Genomic DNA, 18,440 nt, shown 5'->3' with positions numbered 1-18,440 from the left:
CTGACAGGAGCTGAGGGTGCCAGGGAGAGCACGGCAATGTGGGTGTTCCCCTGGCAGTTTACACTGTCATCTAGAGGTTGGGGGTCCCAACTGAAGCCTACTTAGAGGTGACCCTGTCCTAATGCTAATTATGAAGCAGTTGTCCTTTGGGGGCACTCTTTGTTGAACCGAAACTCCTCTGGTCACCAAAAGAAAACAGAAGGTTAAAGTAGTTCTTGGACACTGAAACATTAGCCTTCATGTGTGGCACTGAGCCACTGGGAACACCCCCGGCTTTATGTAGGTGGTGTCATGGGCTCCTGCTCTATTTACTTAATTGTGTTGGCCCCACCCCTTGTTAGTGTGTGATACTGTTTCTGGATACTGTTGGGAGGCTGCCGAAGGCCTATGGCTAGAATTTTCCCAAAAGTTCTTCCCAGAACCCTGGTGGACTGAGGGGAAGGGCAACTTATCAAGGCAGCTTTAATTCCCACTCGAGTCTATTGACTGGCTCAGTTTCTTAAACTTCACTAAACCTGTCAGTCACTTAGTGCCATTTGTGAAAAGGCACATTCCTGGGTCTACTACTCAGAGCTATGTCTTATTAGCCCTGGAGAGGAGGCCAAGACTCCAGGTTAGCCACAGCATGATCACACTTTGAAATGTATAACACTTGAGACAATGAGTCTGAAACCTTCTTAGAAGGGCGTGGCGGGGAACCCGGGTCAATAGGAACAAAAGAAACAGGCTGGTGGCCACTGAGGATGACTCAGCTGTAGTCCCAGCAGTTGGCCTCTGCTTTCTTCAAACTGCTTCTTGCCTGCCTGACCTACCAATACTCCGGTTGTCCTGCTTGGGCCCCTGCTTGTTCCATGTTTTTACTTTCCTGATTTTTCTTTTCATGAGAAAGGCTCTTTCTATATAAAGCTGGCTGTCCTGGAACTCAACATGTTGAGTAGGCTGGCCTCGAACTCAGAGAGAACGTCCTGCCTCTGCCTCTCCCTCGCAAGTTCACCACACCTGGCCTGAAACTCTTTATGCTCTGTCTTACACCATTCTAGTTTACGTGGGACACTCCTTTTTATCTAGCTCTTATTTCTCCTCTCAGTTAGGCTCTGACTAGTTCCTGGAGACATCTTTGTACATTATTTGTTTTGGTAAACATGACAAAAGCTATTGGCCCACAGGCTAAAACCAGTCACCACTCCATCCCACAAATGCAAAGGCTTCAGGGGAGGAACCAGAGCTTACAGCAGCTCCTCTGACTCAGTTCTGATGATGTACAGCAAATCCAACAAAGAGCAGATGTATCTGAACACAGTGTGTCCCCTAGAGCTAGAAATGCATTTCCTACGTACCCAGGCAGTACGGCTTCTCCCGCTTTTGGTGTCTCTCACGGTCATAGCGGTATCCTGGGTAACAAGTGCACAGCACTCGGCCGAAGTTATCTGTGCATTGCTGTTCACAGGGAGCCTGGGCACAAATGTCATAGTCTGAAAGAGAAGAGAGCACTCACATTAACCTTAGCTTGAGTCAGGTGAGCCAACCGCCTGGAACAGACTTTGGGGGCTGCTCTTTGCTAAGGGTTAAATGTGACGTGTGACTGGCTACCTTGGGAGACCTATTGGCTCTTTCAAAGCTTCGGAGAGTGTCATGATTGATGATTTAATGCATGGCATCTCCCTGATTAAAAGCAAACATTACTTGGATCTTCTTCCCTAGGTCACTTCATCATCTTCCCGTTTTGTTACTACTTGGAGTGCAAAGATACTTAGGCAGTCAGGCTCCACAGCATCCCTGGGACCTGTTTTGTCTTTCCCTCCAAATGACACAGAGAGGGCATTCCTTCCAGCAGAATGTAAGGACAGGCCAGAGCTGGTGAGAGTTGGGAGTTACACTGTGAGAGGAAGGCCTTGGGGTCAGGCAGCCCCTGAGAAGGAGCAGGGACACTTCGGAGTTGTGGCGACCTCTCAGAGCTGGTGCTTGCACAAGCAAGTGTTATAGCTGCACTTACAGGAGGGTTGATCCTGCATGCAGAGAAGAGGACTTGGACACATTTGAATGACTATACATGTCTTATCACCCTGAAGCCCACATAAACTAGAGTAGGTTCACTATTACACAAAGAATTAGGGCATATGCTCCCCCGGGCTCTGATGAACTGGTGTTAATGCACCTTTTGAAGGGCCTTTGGCTCTGAGTCAGTAGCTCAGGCTCTGCGTTTGCTCCCAGCCCAGACTCAACATCTCATTAATCACTGCTGCTCTCCTTGGGTGCCGACAGATGCAGACTCCTTGGACACAGAGAGAGCCTGGCTCTGCTATGCTCTGGTATATATGAAGCCAAACAGGTGAGCTGTCAGCTCCTGACACAGGTTGGATTAGCATTGCAAGGGTCATGTCAGTCTCATGATGACCCAAAACAGTCCTTAATTAAGCACTCATTTCTACAAGTGTGAGTACAGGTCTGCTCTGCCTGCATGGGTTCTGATCAGCCTTGCAAACTGTTTTTGGTTACACAGGGTTTTCTCAATGAAATTCTAGGTTCATTTAGCTTCAGAGCAAGGTCTCAGCATGGCTGGTGAGCAGCCCTTTCTTACCAGTGGTCACCATAACTGGACAGTAACCAGAGAGAGGAGGAAAGATAGAGTGCCTGCCTAAAGAAATTGTGCCAACCGTTGTACCTGGCAAGGCTTGCTCTGAGAAGCAACCATCCAGGTGTCCCCTTCTGTCCCTGCTTCCCTGGGGTGTCACTCCCACCCTTTCCAGTGAATTGTGTTTTTCGTGTTCACCTCTGCATCTCACAATGGCCAGCTCACAACATGTCTTTCTGCTGATTTCCCATCACGCAGAAGTGTTTAGCTTCTTCATCACCTCCCCGCACCCCTTGAACAACACACTTCTAAGTTTCTCCATTTAGTCAGCACATTCTTGGGAAGTTTAGTTGAATAAGATTTCAGTGTTTGCAAAACAGTGACAATATGAAAGCTGTTCTCTGCTGAGCTTTAACGGGTACTCTCACCATTTATCTTTTGGGGGCCCTTAATTTCTCAGAATTAAGTTAACCCTGGTGTATGTTTTGGGGTTGCTATTGATTTCAAGCCTGCCCCACCCCCTTTTCTGTGGGCTATTGTTTGCCTTGTGTCTTTGGACATTTTTATGTTGGTAGTCACTGGCCTATTAGGTACTGAGAGTAAGGGTCACCGGGGAAGGGGAAGATGGACACATAAACACAAAGATAGGGAGGTTGCAACAGGAAGGAGGGCTGTGCATGTCTGCTTGCTGCCTGAACTTCCTTGTCATGGGAGTCTCGTCTCTGTCTCCCTCCTCCCTCACACCAGCATAGTGTCTCAACAGTGGGAGGAGATGCCGGTGTGTAGTTTTCACTTGCAGAATCAGTTTCATTATATCCCATTTGAGATATGCCACACCCAAAATGTGGGTTCCAGATCCATGGATCACGTTCTCTGAGTTCAGAGCAACAGTCCTGATCATCTGGTGCTTCAGAGGTCTAGGCTCCATCCACAGACACTGTCTTAGTCATAGTTAGTACTGCTGCAATGAAGCACCATAACCAAAAGCAGGCTGGGGAGGAAAGGGTCTATTTGGCTCACACTTCCACATCATAGTCAATCCTTAAAGGAAGTCAGGACCAGAATTCAAAAAGAGCAGGAATCTGGCGGGAGGACCAGATGCAGAGGCCATGAAGGAGTGTTGCTTATTGGCTTGCTCCTTATGGCTTGCTCTGTCTGCCTTTTTATAGAAACCAGGACCACCAGCCCAGGATGGTAACCACTCATGATAGACTGGGTCCTCCCACATCAATCACTAACTAAGAATGCCCTACAGGTTTGCTTAGGGCCTAATCTTGTGGAGGCATTTTCTCAACTGAGGCTCCCTTCTCTCTGATGACTCTAGCTTGTGTCAAGTTGACATAAAACAAGGCAGCGCAGACAGATACTCTCCCTCTGAGCTTGCAAGTCTGAACTGGTCCACTGTCTCTCTTTGCTCTCCTGTGAAGAGCTGGTAGCCACTGCCTGTATCTTTTATCTCTGTGGTACTTAAAGTCTTCTTTTTGCTTTTTTAACTCTCGGTGTCCAGCCACTCAGTGATTCTTCCTATCAAACCCTCTCTGTTAATGAGGTATATCTGTCCTCCTGGACTTAACTTTTGATCCACACAACTCAGCTTCCCCAATTTTGTTACTAATTTATCCCCAGAGATAATTTTGGAAATCTCTTAAACTGTCTAAAGTATTTGGATATATTTGTGATTTAATCTTGGGGAGGTTCCCCTAAACAGGCATGTCTAACCTTCAGTCCCCATACAGGCCACATGTGTCCCTGGATAATTATGAATATAAACTAATACATTTTGTAGATGACATCATGTCACAGCATCAAATGGGTAGACAGCCTTGATGGAACATTCTGATTTCTTCCCATTAAGACGTCATGTGATTATCTCTTCAGGGCACCCCTGCCTTCTGCCATTGGCTCCTTCACTTTTCTGATTTACTTTCTCAATTCAGGAGAGCTTTCTGTCTAGTGTATTCCTGAAAAAAAATGCCACAAAAGTTGAGTTGAGCTCACACATATGTAAAAATGACTGTCAACACATAGGAGTGCTGACAGTTGAAATATGTAACTAGGTTGGGCAACTTTACATCACTGTTTTAAGGCATTGCTCTATTGCCTCCTATCTACCCTGATGTTTTACTACAGCTAAATCCTAGTCGTTGTATTTCAAATGAATTTCTTTATTCCTCTTTGAGAATTTTTAGGATTTTTCTCTTCTACTTCTGGTGTGCTAAAAATTCATAATGTATTTATTATATGTGGGACTATGTCCATCTTCAAAAGGCCCCTTTTATCTAGAAACTCATCCTCCAGTTCTGGAGAAGTTTCTGGATTTGGATCTCTGATGCTTACCACCTCACTTGGATATTCCTCTACTGATGGGGAAGTCCTGGGTATATGTCATTAAAGCACTGTTGGCCAATAGGGAAGCAAGATAGGTGGGACTAGGAGTCGAGGAGGATTCTGGGTAGGAGAAACACAGGGAGTCAAGATGTAACCGCCATAGGGGTAAGAAGCCTGGAAACTTTTCTCTGGTAAGAGAAATACTTAGATTGGCAGTTATGGGGTAAATACTAAAGTCAGAGCTAGCCAGTAAGAAACAAGCAAGGCCAATAGCTTCATAATTAATATAGCCCCCTGTGTGTTTATTTGGGACTGATGCGGCTCTGGAAACAGGCTGGCGGGAAGGTTTCTCTCTACACTCTACCAGTTTCATGTTTCTTCCTAGGTTTCATTCCTTTAATATTTTTGTTTTAGTTCTTGAGAACTTTTTGTAGTTTCATCTTCTAACTTTTGTGCCATATTCTTAATTTCTAAGAACACTTATTCTTCTCTGTTCCTTTCTAGTAACAGAATGTTTCTGTCTCATGGATGTTGTGTTTTCTCTAAGGCTCTTTCCCAGTATGTTTTGTTCTGAAGACTTCCGCTTTAATGCTGGAGACCCTTAGGTGCCTGTCTGGCTTATTTATAATTTGTTAACCACAGCTCTTGCATATGGGATTGTACAGCCCTAGGCTTCACTATAAGTGACCTGGCTAGAATGTTGGTGTCAGGTCTTTTGCATAAGTCATCTGGTATACCAAAGGATAACATTCCTAAATCTTTGCTTGAGACTAAGCCACTGGAACTCAAGTGAGCAGAGAAGGCTGGGTGTTGAACAGGCAATGTATGAGCATGAGCTGAATGCCTGTTTTAAGTATTGGACTCTTACTGTCATCTAACTGTCCCTGAAGCCTGTGCTTCACCCTCTCAGAAGAACTGTCTTAACTCTCCTTGTCTGCATGGCAAAGGTCAGTGGTCTGCCTATTTGATACAGAACAAGATCTAGGAGGGCAATCTCTTTGACTTTTAGCCAATTCTTTTCTTTCTGGTTTTGCTTTTGCATGTTTGTATGTACATGTTGTATGTGGATGCCAATGGTCAATACTGGGTGCCTTTCTTGAGTTACACTCTATATCGTTTACTGAGAAAGGGTCTCGCCCTGAACCTGGAGGCTCCCCAAATCTGGTAGGCTTGCTGGCCATTGAGCCCCAGGACTCTACTTACTTCTGTCTCTGCAAACACTGGGGTTACAGACATTATGCCATCTGGAATTTTATTGTGGACACTGGGGATCTGAACTCAGGTTCTCACACTGTCCTTTGCCAACTGAGTCATTTTTGCTACCACTTTCACTTTTATCTCTAGTGATCCTGCCTGTCTGTTTTAGTCTAAAGTCAGCTGTCTTTGGCTTTCCCTGGTGCTGGCTAAGGCTCCATCCTCCCCATTTCTGTAAGCTCTTTCCCACCCCGGGGTCTGTTCTTTAGCTTCCAACATTTTGTTGCTGTTTATCTGCTCTTTCCTTCCTTTTGATCTTGTGGATTTATGTCTTTTCCATTTCGAAGGCTTTTGAAGGGAGCAAGGCAATGGATTTATTCGGTCCTCTATTTCTATGCTTGTTTCCCAGACCCCACCCAACTTTTGGTCACGCAGCTTCTATCTTTTAATTGTATCTACTTTCTTTTGTCTCGGTTCTGTTTCTCTTGGCATTTTTCTAATTCAGACTCAGAGACTCTTGTGTAAACTGCATCTTCACCAAGATTCTTCACCTTTAAATCCACTGTGTATAATGCTGCCAGGCCATCCTGGCAAAGATGAGCTCTGCGGAGTGACTCCATCCTTGTTTAACTAACCCAGGCCTTCTATATGTGTAGAGTATCCCTGATCTGAAAACTTCAAACATTCTGAGTTCCATGACATTTTTGGATTTTTGGAACCTTTCTGATTTCCAGATTAGGGATGCTCAAACAGTAAGGTCTGTACAAATATTTCTCACTCCAAAGACTCTGACACACGAAGTATTTCTGGCCCTAAGCAATTCAGACCAGAAGTGCTCAGTCTGCACTCACCAGCTGTAAACCATGGCGTGGCCTTGCATTTGAAATCTGGCATTACAGCCCTTGAGACTTTTCCAAACTTACAGTCAATTATGAGTCCTAAGACTTCAAAAGCCTAAATTCTTTTTCTTTGTCCCATGTCACAGTCACACCTCTTATCTCCACACAAGTTTTCACTTCCAACTAAGTCCAGCTAGCTATTCCACCTTTATCCCTGGTGCTGTATCCCTGGTGACAGTCTACAGCAGTGGTTTTCAAACTTGGGGTTGGACAATCCTTTCACAGGTGTTGGCTAAGATATTTACATTGTGATTCATAACAGTAGCAAAATTACAGTTACGAAGTAACAACAAAAATAATTTTACGGATGGGGGTCCTACAATAAGAGGAGCAGTATTAAAGGTTACAGCATTAGGGAGGCTGAAAATCTTCCAAGTGACACTGTCAATGCCAAGTCTTTCTTGACACTCAACACAGTCTAGTTTGTCTCATCAATACCCACAAAGCTCTTCTCTTTCACTCACATGTTCTTCCATTTTTATTGAGCAGCTGTCTTCCCCACCTGCCCAACTTGAACATCAATGCGACCCTCTGCACTTTGTTGTTTTAACATGGGGTCTTGCTATGTGGCCCAGGCTGACCATAGCTTGGGGTGATAGTTTTGTTCCAGCATCTCTGGTGCTAGGATTACAAGCATGAGCCACTGTCCCCAGTTTGATCTCAGGGTCTTGAAGTTTCTACCTCCTCTGGTAACAAAATACTAATACATCACAGTGTTTTCATAGTGAGCTTAAATGCCACGTGAGGGGCAGGGTAGAGAGGTAGGAAAAGCTCTCTCTACTTGTCTGGCCCCTTGTTTTTAGTTCTTACTACTGCTTACCTACCTGTCAGGGGATGATGGTTCCCTTGGAATTAACAGTGTGGTTTCATCCCCAGCTGATGCTCAATCCCACCTGCGGAGCCAGAATGAATCCAACCAATCATCCCGTTCCCACTTACAATAGGAGTCAGCAAGCAGTTTCTGGAAAGGACCAGACCTTTCCTTGGGTGTGCAGTCCTCTATTGCAGCCACTCAACCTTAACTGCTACCAAGTAAAGGAAGCACAGGCAGTACACTTAAGAGGATGGCTGTGTCGGAGTTTCACCAAAACCTCATTTCAGACTCAGGTGGCCAGATTACCCACAAGCTGTGGCTCACTACCCTGCACTAAATGGCAGGCAGCCATACATTTAATGCCTGCATTTTCCATCACCAGCAGGTTTGCTTAGAAATTCTAATCTCTTTTTTGCTGTCTGTGGGATGGTTAACTCTGGAAATCAGATTAGCTGGGCCACAGTCCACAAATACGTTATCTGGTGAAAGACCCTTGTTGGGGAAGTCTTATGCCAATAAAGCACTGTCTGGCCAATAGGGAATCTAGATAGGAGGGACTAGGAGTCCAGGAGGATTCTGGGAAAGAGAAACACGAGAGAGTCGACATGTAACGCCATGAGGTAGGAGCCCGGATACTTCTCCAGTAAGAGACATACTTAGATTAACAATTATGGGGTAACTACTTAAGTCAGAGCTAGCCAGTAAGAAATAAGCAAGGCCATGTGCATTGTGAGTTAGTGTCCAACATATACTTCCCCATGAGCTGGCACTGGTCTCCCTCCATTAGAGGGGGCTAGTCTTTGTCTATCAAGTCTTCCTGGTTTGAATGAGGTTGACCTGCACCCTGAATATAATCTGCTTTGTTCAGATTTGACTGATTTAAAGGTTAATCTCAGCCTAGAAATCCACAGGAGCTGTTGCACTAACAAATTCTGCCACATTTACTGAGCATCCCCCCGCCCAGTCCTCCCAACTTGCACATTTTCTCTGTGATCTTAGGGCTACTGTTTCCGTGGCTTCATGCTGGGCCAGCCTAGCCACTTCAGCTCCAAATGGAGCATGCTACCTACCTCTAAAGAAGAGAAGAGTGCTTCCACTGAGCACCTGCCAGGGCACAGGCTTCCTCATGCCTGTGCCCCGACCAAAGAAAGAAGTCACTGTGGCCGTAGACAACTGATTCTAAACACTAAGTGGAAATTGTTTTGTTAGTCTGCATATGCTAAACAAGTGGGTGTGGAATGTAAGTGGCCCTTGGTTGTGTCTTAGTGTTATTAACATTATGATCCAAGACTGAAGTCAACAGAAAACTATACCAATCTATGTAGGATCAATATTTTAGCTGCTTTAGGAATGAGGGTAGGGATCTCCTGACCATGTAATGAGAACTTGAGTAGGCGTGAGATAAGACATTTATTAGGGTAAAAGCAACAGGACTGGATGGGGGAGGGGGACGGTTATGAAGAAGAGGTATGAGTGATGGAAATGAGGCCTGTGGTTGTCCTGATTATTCATTTCTTCTCTCATGGATATCCCTAAATATCCTTATCCCTTCATATCGCGGGTCATAAGACGTGTTAACTTCATATTACAGCATTGAAGCACAGTTAATTTTAACACCATAGTGTTTAAATTATAGAATATCAAGGAGAGATTTTTATCATTGCATCTTCCCCAGGGAAACAGTTAGGCTGCATTTTGACACCATATCACTGTGTCATGTGTCATGGCCTGGTTACTTGAAAATCAGATGTCCAAAAACCCAGTCAAGTATTTATTGTAAGATGTTTCTGTGTGGGTTGTTTTGTTTTTGAGACAGATCTTTCTTACACTGTAGCCCAGAAATTCCCTCTGTAGCCTTGGTGCCTTGAGGCAATCCTCCTGGCCCCAACTCCCAAATGCTGGGTTTATAGGTGTGACTTCCACGTCCAGCTTATTTTTTTGTGTATATTTAGATGAGATTAACATTTCAACTAGTCAGTTTTGAATAAAGCAGATTATACTCCATGGTGAAGGTCAGCCTTACCCAACTTTGGGAAGGAAGAAGGATGCTGCTAGTAACTTGCCTTTGGATTTGAACCAGAACATGAATCCGATGGCTCTCACTAGATATTCAGGCTTACATCTCTACATTCTCATGAGCTAGTCTTACAGGAAACAACTTAATTGAAATCAATTTTTACATGGATGTGCGTCTGTCCACACATACCACTGATTAGTTCTGTGTCTAATCTTGTCTGAAGTCCTGTTTGCGTACTTTGCATTCCTTATCCACTCTCCATTGCGTTTTTGAATCACAGTCTCTCCTGGTAGTCTAGAGAAATTTAGAATCCACTCTACAGCTCAGGTTTGCCTGGAACCCTTTTTTAAAACAGAAGACTCCATTTTATGTGTTTTCTAATTATGTATCTGCCTGTGTGTCTATATGGGGAATGTGCATGTAAATTCAGGTTCCCACAGGGGTCAAAAAGGGATTAGATCCCTGGAGCTGGAGTTGCAGGTGATTATGAGCTGCCTCATATGGCTGCTGGGAACAAAACTCTAGTCCCCTGAAAAAACAGTCCACACTTTTTAATCTCTGAGCCACCTCTCTAGCCCCTGACTTTAAACTTTTAAACTTCTGTCTGTCTCCCAAGTGCAGGGATAACAGGCTGTTCCATCAGTCCTGATTTTACTTTTCATTCTTGTGTGATAAAAACCTCTTTACTAAAGATATCATTAATAAAGAAAACAAACAGTCATCACTTTATTCCCTCAGATTAAAACAAATAAACATTAAACCCTATTCTAACAGAAAACAATAAGGCGAAGGGTTAGTTATATGCAACATTTGGGTCTACTTTCCTGGCAATATGCTGTTCTTTGTATCACTAATCATAGGTGTTGTTGTCTTTAAGGTGAGTGAGGCTAGATTTTGGCCAAGGCATTTGAAACTTTAATACCTAACATTTAAAGAAATGATACCAATATAGTGTCCATGTGGTTTTAATTAGGGTGAATAAAATCATTGCTTAGGGTCTTAAGTCCATAAGGCCTAAACCTAATTTCCTTTGCTATTTGCCAAGCTGTGCTGTAAATGGTACAGCTGGTAACCGAGAAGATCAGAGGTGTGATGAACTCTTCTAACTTACATGATTTTTTTCCCCCAACCTAGTTCTCATCCACAGAATCAAGCAGTACAGAGCTCCTCAGTTCGGAGAGTCCTCAGGACATATGGAAAGCCATGTGTGAATCTGTCTCCTAAGAGCCTATGGTTCCCATGGTTACATCTATGGTTTAGCGATTTCTTTTATCTTCTGCAGAAGACAGTAGTAAACAGGAGGGAGTCACCTAATTCAAGATGATGGAGACATTTTGCACCACAGGATAATGCAACAGGATTAGCTTGTCTTTGATACTGGTCCTCTAGAGAGACATAGCTTCTAGGGCAACAGTGAAGAAAGCTATTTTGTATACCCCATTCCCTGCCCCCAACCCAGCCCAAACAAACTAACCCATTGCCCTTCAGTCTTCCATGACAATACCAGGCTTGGAATATTTCGCAGCATTTCTCTCCTACCTATGCCCTAGGCAGCCTTTTTGATAACCTGGCTCTGTCTACCAGTGCTTTGTTCTGTGCTCCTCATGTGTGTCTCTGCACTAAACGTCCGTTGTGCCTACTGGAGCTATCAATAACTACAGCAGTAGTCACCATTCATCAAGTACTATAAGAATCAGCAATAAGTAATATAAGAATCGGCCACTGGATTGAGTACTTTTTATATGGCAAAATTCTTTAAGCATTTATGAGACTTGGTACCAAAACCTAGCTGTAAAAACAAAGGTTTAATATAATTTGCTCCAGATCCTATTAAGTAGCACATTAAAATCTGTTTATCTCATTCAATGTGATCCACCTGCTATTTCTTTACTCTGAATCATGTGCCCAGAGGATCACTCCATGCCTGAAACCCTTCTAACTTTAGGGCTAGGCTGTATATTTGTTTAGTATTGTTGGAATTCCTCTAAAGGGGCTTGAAGTTTCATGCTGGAGAGCAGGTAGAGAGTTCAGGAGGAGGATCATGTTACAATTAGTGCACAGGACGCCAGAGAAGAGCTTACAGCTTGCTAAGCATGGGCCCCAAATCTAAGCATGTTGGCCAGTCACACAGAGCACACCACATAGAATCCAATCACTGAAAAAGAGAATTATGATTACACCCATAACTAGGCATACATAATATATATATATATATATATATATATATATATATATATATATATATATACCTAACACACACTCCATGTGCACCCAAACTTTGTAGACTCTAGTCATTAGTCATGAAAAGGGAGGATGACATCATCTATTAAATTACATACCTTCTGGAATACACTGTCCAAGAACAAATTTATATCCTTTGCAGCATTTTTTCCTAAGAGACAAACAAAAAAAAGCATCTTAGATATAATACTGGGTTGCACATAAGGTTATTTATAGTTACTGACATTGTATAACATAATGTGTCAAAAAAACCCAGATACAAAGTGGAGGTGTAGTATTTTTAATACAATCTGAGGTTAAAAAGAAAAATATTTAAATTAGACGACCACATATTTTCCAAATACCAGGATCTGCCACACGAAACCAACCCTCTGGGTCCTATGACAGATTTATTGCCTCTGGAGAACAATATCGCTTTAGTGTGTAAATAAAGGACCACAGACAGGAGTCGATGAAGTCCTGAGCTAGTACTACCACAACTCCATTTCCACTTTACAGCTCATAAGGAAAGCATCTACATCCTGAAAGAGTACAAATGCACAACATTGCTAGAAAACACTTGAACAAATGTGATCCTCTCTGAAGGGACCATCAGGGATTCAACTCCCAGGTGTTAGAACAATCTGACTTCAAAGTAGCTCCTTATATGTGGTCCAAAGACATAAAGGAAACTCTGCTTGTAACCAATTAAAACAATAAAAAATTCATCAAAGAAGCAGAAACTCTTATTACTGGAAATTATAAGGCTAGCCAGGTGGCTCAGTGGGTTAAAGTATTGGCACGCAGCCTGATGACCTGAGTTCAATTCCTGAATCCACTGTAGAAGGAGAGAGCTGACTCCTGAAAGTTGTCCTTAGACCTCTACATGCGTGGTGTGTTATGCACCCTCATCCTTCCCCTTCTCAAGTAATAATAATAAGAGAAAATTTATAAAAACAGAAATTCTAAAACTATAAAACTTATCTAAACATTAAAAAAGAAACCTACAAAACCCCAAACAAGTTCTGCCATAAATATTTAACAGAAAAATGGAAAGATGATGTAGGAAAGAACACTGAATCAACGAACTGGGCATGATGGTTCACACTCATGTCTCTAGGCAGTCGGATCATGAGTTCAAGGCCAACCTGGGTTACAAAGTGAGACACTATCTTTATAAAAATAGTGAATTAGTAAACATACAAACAGTAATTATCCACTCTGTGGAAGAAAGATAAATATTTGAAAAATCAATGAAGGTGCATATTTAGGGACATGTGCCAGATTCAGAGGTCTAGTGTAATTATCGGGGTCACATATTAGAAGTCTATTCCATCCTGCTAGGAGTTCAGAGAGCCTCAAGACTCCTACTGTCTTTGAGAGATTAGCTTAATGGCTATAGGATGCCCTAGCCTCAGTGGTGAATGACTCCTATCTAAATAATAATAGACTTAGGCCCAGGTGAATTTACACTCATCCTGAAGGCTAGGTGATGTGCATGGCTATGGAGCACCTGATGGCCAAGTAGTATGTGCAACTATGGAGTGTCTTTAGGATTCAGGGAAGTAATTGCTATTTGCCCTTTATATACGATAATAGAGGTCTTCTGCCATTGTCCCCACCTTTGGTTGGTTACTTAAGATGATGCATGGATAAACTGAGAGCATTCAGTATGGACTGAAAATTGCCCTCCTGACACTCTCCTACGTTTCCAGCTTTCCTGTAATGTCAATAGCTAGCCTTCCCTCATCCACACTCCTCCACTCTGGAATAGACCCAGGGCTGTTGGCTGGTCCTGATTGCAGCCCCAAAGATACCTGTCTGCAACATGTACTACCAGAAGAGAAGTAGTGAGTGAAGAGAAGGTCTAATGCACTAGCAAAGGGGAAGTAGTCAATTAAGTGGAAAATAGACTTGAAAGAATTATTGAAAATCCTCAAAATTTAGTGAGACAAATTTCCCGATTAAAGCAATTTATTAAGTACCATATAAGCTAAGAACACAGATATGCACACACACACACACACACACACGTATATACACAAACACATACACACACGTACAGTTTTAAGGGCCACAGCTTTTTAACTAAAATGTAAGTTATGGGTAATCCAGGAGACGGTTGTATGGTGTCTTTGAAGTGATGGGAAAACATCCCTATCAACCAAGAGTCCTAAATCCAGTGAAAAAGTCTCCTTCAAGAAAAAAGAACTCAAGACATTTCAGATAAAACAAAGAATAAGTCACCAGCTATCCTGCTCTATACTGTGAGCCCTTCAGGCTAATGGGGAGTCATCTCAGATGGAAACTTAAACCCACAAGAAGGAATCACAGCATCATAAATGGGAACTATCTAGACATACATAAAAGGCTTTTGGTCTTTATTTCTACAAACAGTATCACTGTCTTGCAAGGCTTACAATGCATTTAGACGCAATTACTATGGTAATCAGGGGAATGGAAGAGCAGTAAATGGATCTCCATGATTACTGAGTTCCTCGCTTTCCATGAAATAGCAAATATGGCCATCGCTAGTGGAGATCAACATTCTCTGACTCACTGTCTCCTTCTTCTATCATTTCTTCCTTTGTCAGTTACTGTTTCCATTGCTGAGATCCAGTATCCCAGAGGACTAACTTAGAGGGGCAAAGCTTTATTTTGTTCTTGGGTCCAGTCCACAGTGGCAGAGAAGGCATGGCTGTGGTAGTGGCTCTCTGCTGTGGAAATGGCAACATGAAGCTGTTGTCACATTGTTGCTGCAGACAAGAAGCCTAAGTCAGGACCCAAAGTAAAGCTGGACTACAACCTCAAGGCATGTCATGTCGCCATTTACTTCTCTCAGCTAGGTCTCACCTTTTCAAAGCTCCACTGCCTACCCAATCACGACCATCATAAGCCTACAGGGAGCATTTCACATTCCAAGTTAATGCCTACCTTTTTCTGCTGGGGTCCACACAAGCTTCTCTGTACCCTTTGCCGCATCATACACCAGAGGCAGAGGGGAAATCAACATCCAATGACTCTGTTCATCTCAAGATTATAACATGATGCTTCTAGTTCACTAAAAAAGCTAAACTACAATTTAAAAACTCTATTTCTTTTTAATGCTTACAGAAATGCTACTTAAGGTTATTTTGATTGTGGCCCTAAGCTGTGTTTTATCACATTTTATAGATTAGTAAGTTAAATATGTCTATCAGCTAGGGATGGCACCTTATTAGGCCATAGAAATAGACCTGATGAAACTGAAAAGCTTCTGTATTGCAAAGGACACCATTATTAGAACAAAGTAAGAGGTTACAGAATAGGAAAAGATTTTTACCAACTATACATCTGATAGAGCTAATATTAAAAATATATAAAGAACTTAAAAACTAGTTACCAAGAAACAAGTAACTCATGCCTCATCTCATTAATATAAGGGGAAGTGCCTAGCCTTACTGCAACTTGATATGCCACGTTTGGTTGATATCCACGGGGGGGGGGGCTGCCCTTTTCTGAGGAGTGGATGGGGTAGAGACTGTGAGGAGATGAGGGAGGGGGAAACTGCAGTTGGGAGGTAATATATAAGAGAAGAATACATTTTTTAAAATGTTAAAAAGGAACAAGTAACACAAATTAAAAATGAGATACAGACCTAATCAGAGAATATTCAAAAAGGGGAATTCAAATTCCTAGGAAACACTTAAGGAAATGTTCAACATCCTTTTCATCAGGGAAATGCAAAGCAAGGCTACTTTGAGATTTTATCTGATACCTTGCAGGCTCTACGATCAGTAAAACAAATAACAGCCCAGGCTCTCGAGTAGGTGGAGTAAGGGGAACAGTCACTCATTGTTAGTAGGAGTAAAAACTTGTATTCACTATGGAAATCTGTGTGGGTGGTCATCAGTTAGATGGGAATCGGTCTATCTCAAGATCCAACTGTACCGTTTTTGGTCATATACCCAAAGGATGCTTCATCATATCAAAGAGATTCCATGCTCATTACTGCTCTATTTATTATAACCAGAAATTGGAAACAACCTAGATGTTCATCAATAGATGAATGTATAAAGAAAATGTTTACACAATAGAAAAATATTTACATATTTACATAAAAGAATATTACCCAGTTGTTTAAAAAATGAAATCATGAAGTTTATAATTAAATGGATGGAACTAGAAAAAAATCATCCTGAGGTAAGTCAGAAAGACAAATATTGTATGTATTTGATTATATGTGAATGTTAGATGTTAGGTCTTTGATAAGCAAGCTACAATCCATATAACCACAAAGGTCAGGTAGAGAGTAAGCTTCTGGAGGTGGGGAGGTGAATAGGTCTCTCTAGGAAGGGGAAAAGGAATAGATAGTTATGGATTGTTGATGGGCGGGGATCAGAATTGGAGAATTAAGGAGGGAAGGGGCAAGGAAAAGGGGGAAAGGGAGGGAATATGGTGAGGGACAGCTAAAACTAAGCCATTTGTGGCATTGTATGGAAACCTAATATAGTAGATGCTTCATATAATATATACAATCTAAATGAAATCCCCAAATATCAGGGGAGACTGTTCTCTAATTGGACATCTCTCCTCACCAAAAGAAGCTTCTAGCACCAGGAATAAATCACATCTGAGTTTTTGGCCAAAGGAGTTCCATGGGAACTTTCAAACAACTATTAGCTCCTCTCCACAGCAAGGCGACGCTGCTGAAGATAACACCTATACAACTCACTGAACACAGAAAAGCCCAGCTGGTGCCTTCCTAGCACCTCCCTTTCTATTGGCTAGTATTCATGGTACTGGAAGGTACTGTGCAGGCTACCACAGCAGAAAGGTAAACACCGACCCAGCTACAAACCCTTTGTTCTACTATGGTGGCCTGCCTGCAATATATGTTGGTCAAATAAGGACAAAAATCTCGCAGGAATAAATAACCAACCAATATTTGATTCAAGTTAAAGCCCACTCTATGAGATGGAACACATATCCATTGCTGTTTGTGTGGCCAAAACAGATGAACTTGACTCCTTCTTCAGCATATTTTATTAGAAGGAGACAACTACCCACCCAGCCAACCAACAACTTTTACCATTGACTAGCAATGCATGTGGCACCTCCTGTCATAACCATGCATTGAGAGCTCGGCACTATAAGTAGGCATTTATTTTTTCCATGGTGGAGTCATGTGATTATGTCCCTTTTTGTGGTTGAGCCCCTATCCTGACACAATACTAATACACAGGCTTGTGGGTAGCACTCTCCCCGCTATGGAATCAGTTCCATTGAGGTTAACAGACTACCCCCAGGTTCAAGCAGCCTGCAGAGCACTGACTCAGGAGTGCTTCAGGACCGCCGACCCCAGTGGTCACCCTTGCCATGATGTAGTCCAGGTTACATGAGAGGGGCCACCATTCATTCTCTTTCATTAAGGGAAGTGGGGCTTGAGATAGACTGCAAATGGCCACAGTCCTGGAAGTGTTCCACAGTGACAGTTTACAGTACCAGTATGAATGATATAATTAGACATAATTTCCAAACATCTCCAACTAAAATATCTTACTCCAAGGGAAGCGCACATGGAACACATTAATGGTGATGACTGGATGATCCACCTTGACATTTCTATGGAACTGAAACTCAGCCTAGCTTCCCAGTTTGGAGAACAGTCCAAGCTGCCTGCAACCAAAAGGAATGCCGGTTCATTAAAACTTTATGGTTATTACCTGCCGAGATACTTGAAGTTGTTCTTTAGAAAGCTGGGAGAAGACATGCAGAGCTCTGGCTGTTTTGATACTGAAGCGATCCATGAGAAGGTTGGGTGGAGGGGAAAAGCATATGGTTTTGATACTCAGATCTAATAGCATCTAAGCATGGGGTTTTATTTTTACTTCTATGCAAGTGCTACAGCTTAGATACAGCTCCTGACATACGCTAAGACACTTGAAAGATGACAATAAATGGCAGCATCCTCACTCTCACTCTCTCTTTAGCCAAGACATTATACTTGGGTTTTGAACATTTGAAAGGCTCTGGACTGCAAAAACAGGCTTTTTTCTGCTTCCACTATTTCTTTTTTTGAGGGGATGTTTGTGCCCCCCCCCCCCCATAAATGGAGACTAGAGGCTGACATCAAGTGTCTTCCTTGGTTGTAATTTACATATGCATGCATTTCTTTACAGATAGGGTTTTAACAAACTTAGGGCTCGTGGACAGGGTCAGAAAGACTGGCCAATGACCTTCAGGCATCTCCATGTCTCTGCCCTGCAGTGTCAGGGTGACAGACACACAGTGTAGCGCTTAGCTTTTCCTTGGATAACCTTTTACAAGATGAAACGACATCAGAGTTATTTGGTATGTTTCAGAAGGCCCCAGGGAAGCTCTGAGTCCCAGGATGCATGCATGCCACTTAAACAC

General features: G+C 42.7%; 1 protein-coding gene across 1 annotated transcript in view; it reads right to left on the bottom strand.

The window, feature by feature from the left end:
- Ccbe1 (collagen and calcium binding EGF domains 1) overlaps positions 1–18,440 on the bottom strand; it is a 220,263-nt gene that overhangs the window by 23,705 nt on the left and 178,118 nt on the right. Inside the window, exons 3-4 of the mRNA XM_040741684.1 lie at positions 12,164–12,216; positions 1,338–1,472 (exon numbers count right to left, since the gene is read on the bottom strand). Coding sequence (XP_040597618.1) covers positions 1,338–1,472; positions 12,164–12,216 — 188 coding nt within the window. The remainder of the gene's footprint in view (positions 1–1,337; positions 1,473–12,163; positions 12,217–18,440) is intronic.

Source organism: Mesocricetus auratus, unplaced genomic scaffold (genome assembly GCF_017639785.1).
Source record: "Mesocricetus auratus isolate SY011 unplaced genomic scaffold, BCM_Maur_2.0 Super-Scaffold_6730, whole genome shotgun sequence".
Classification (NCBI taxonomy): domain Eukaryota; kingdom Metazoa; phylum Chordata; class Mammalia; order Rodentia; family Cricetidae; genus Mesocricetus; species Mesocricetus auratus.
Note: the sequence above shows the minus strand (reverse complement) of the source record. Positions and strands in the feature narration are given on the sequence as shown.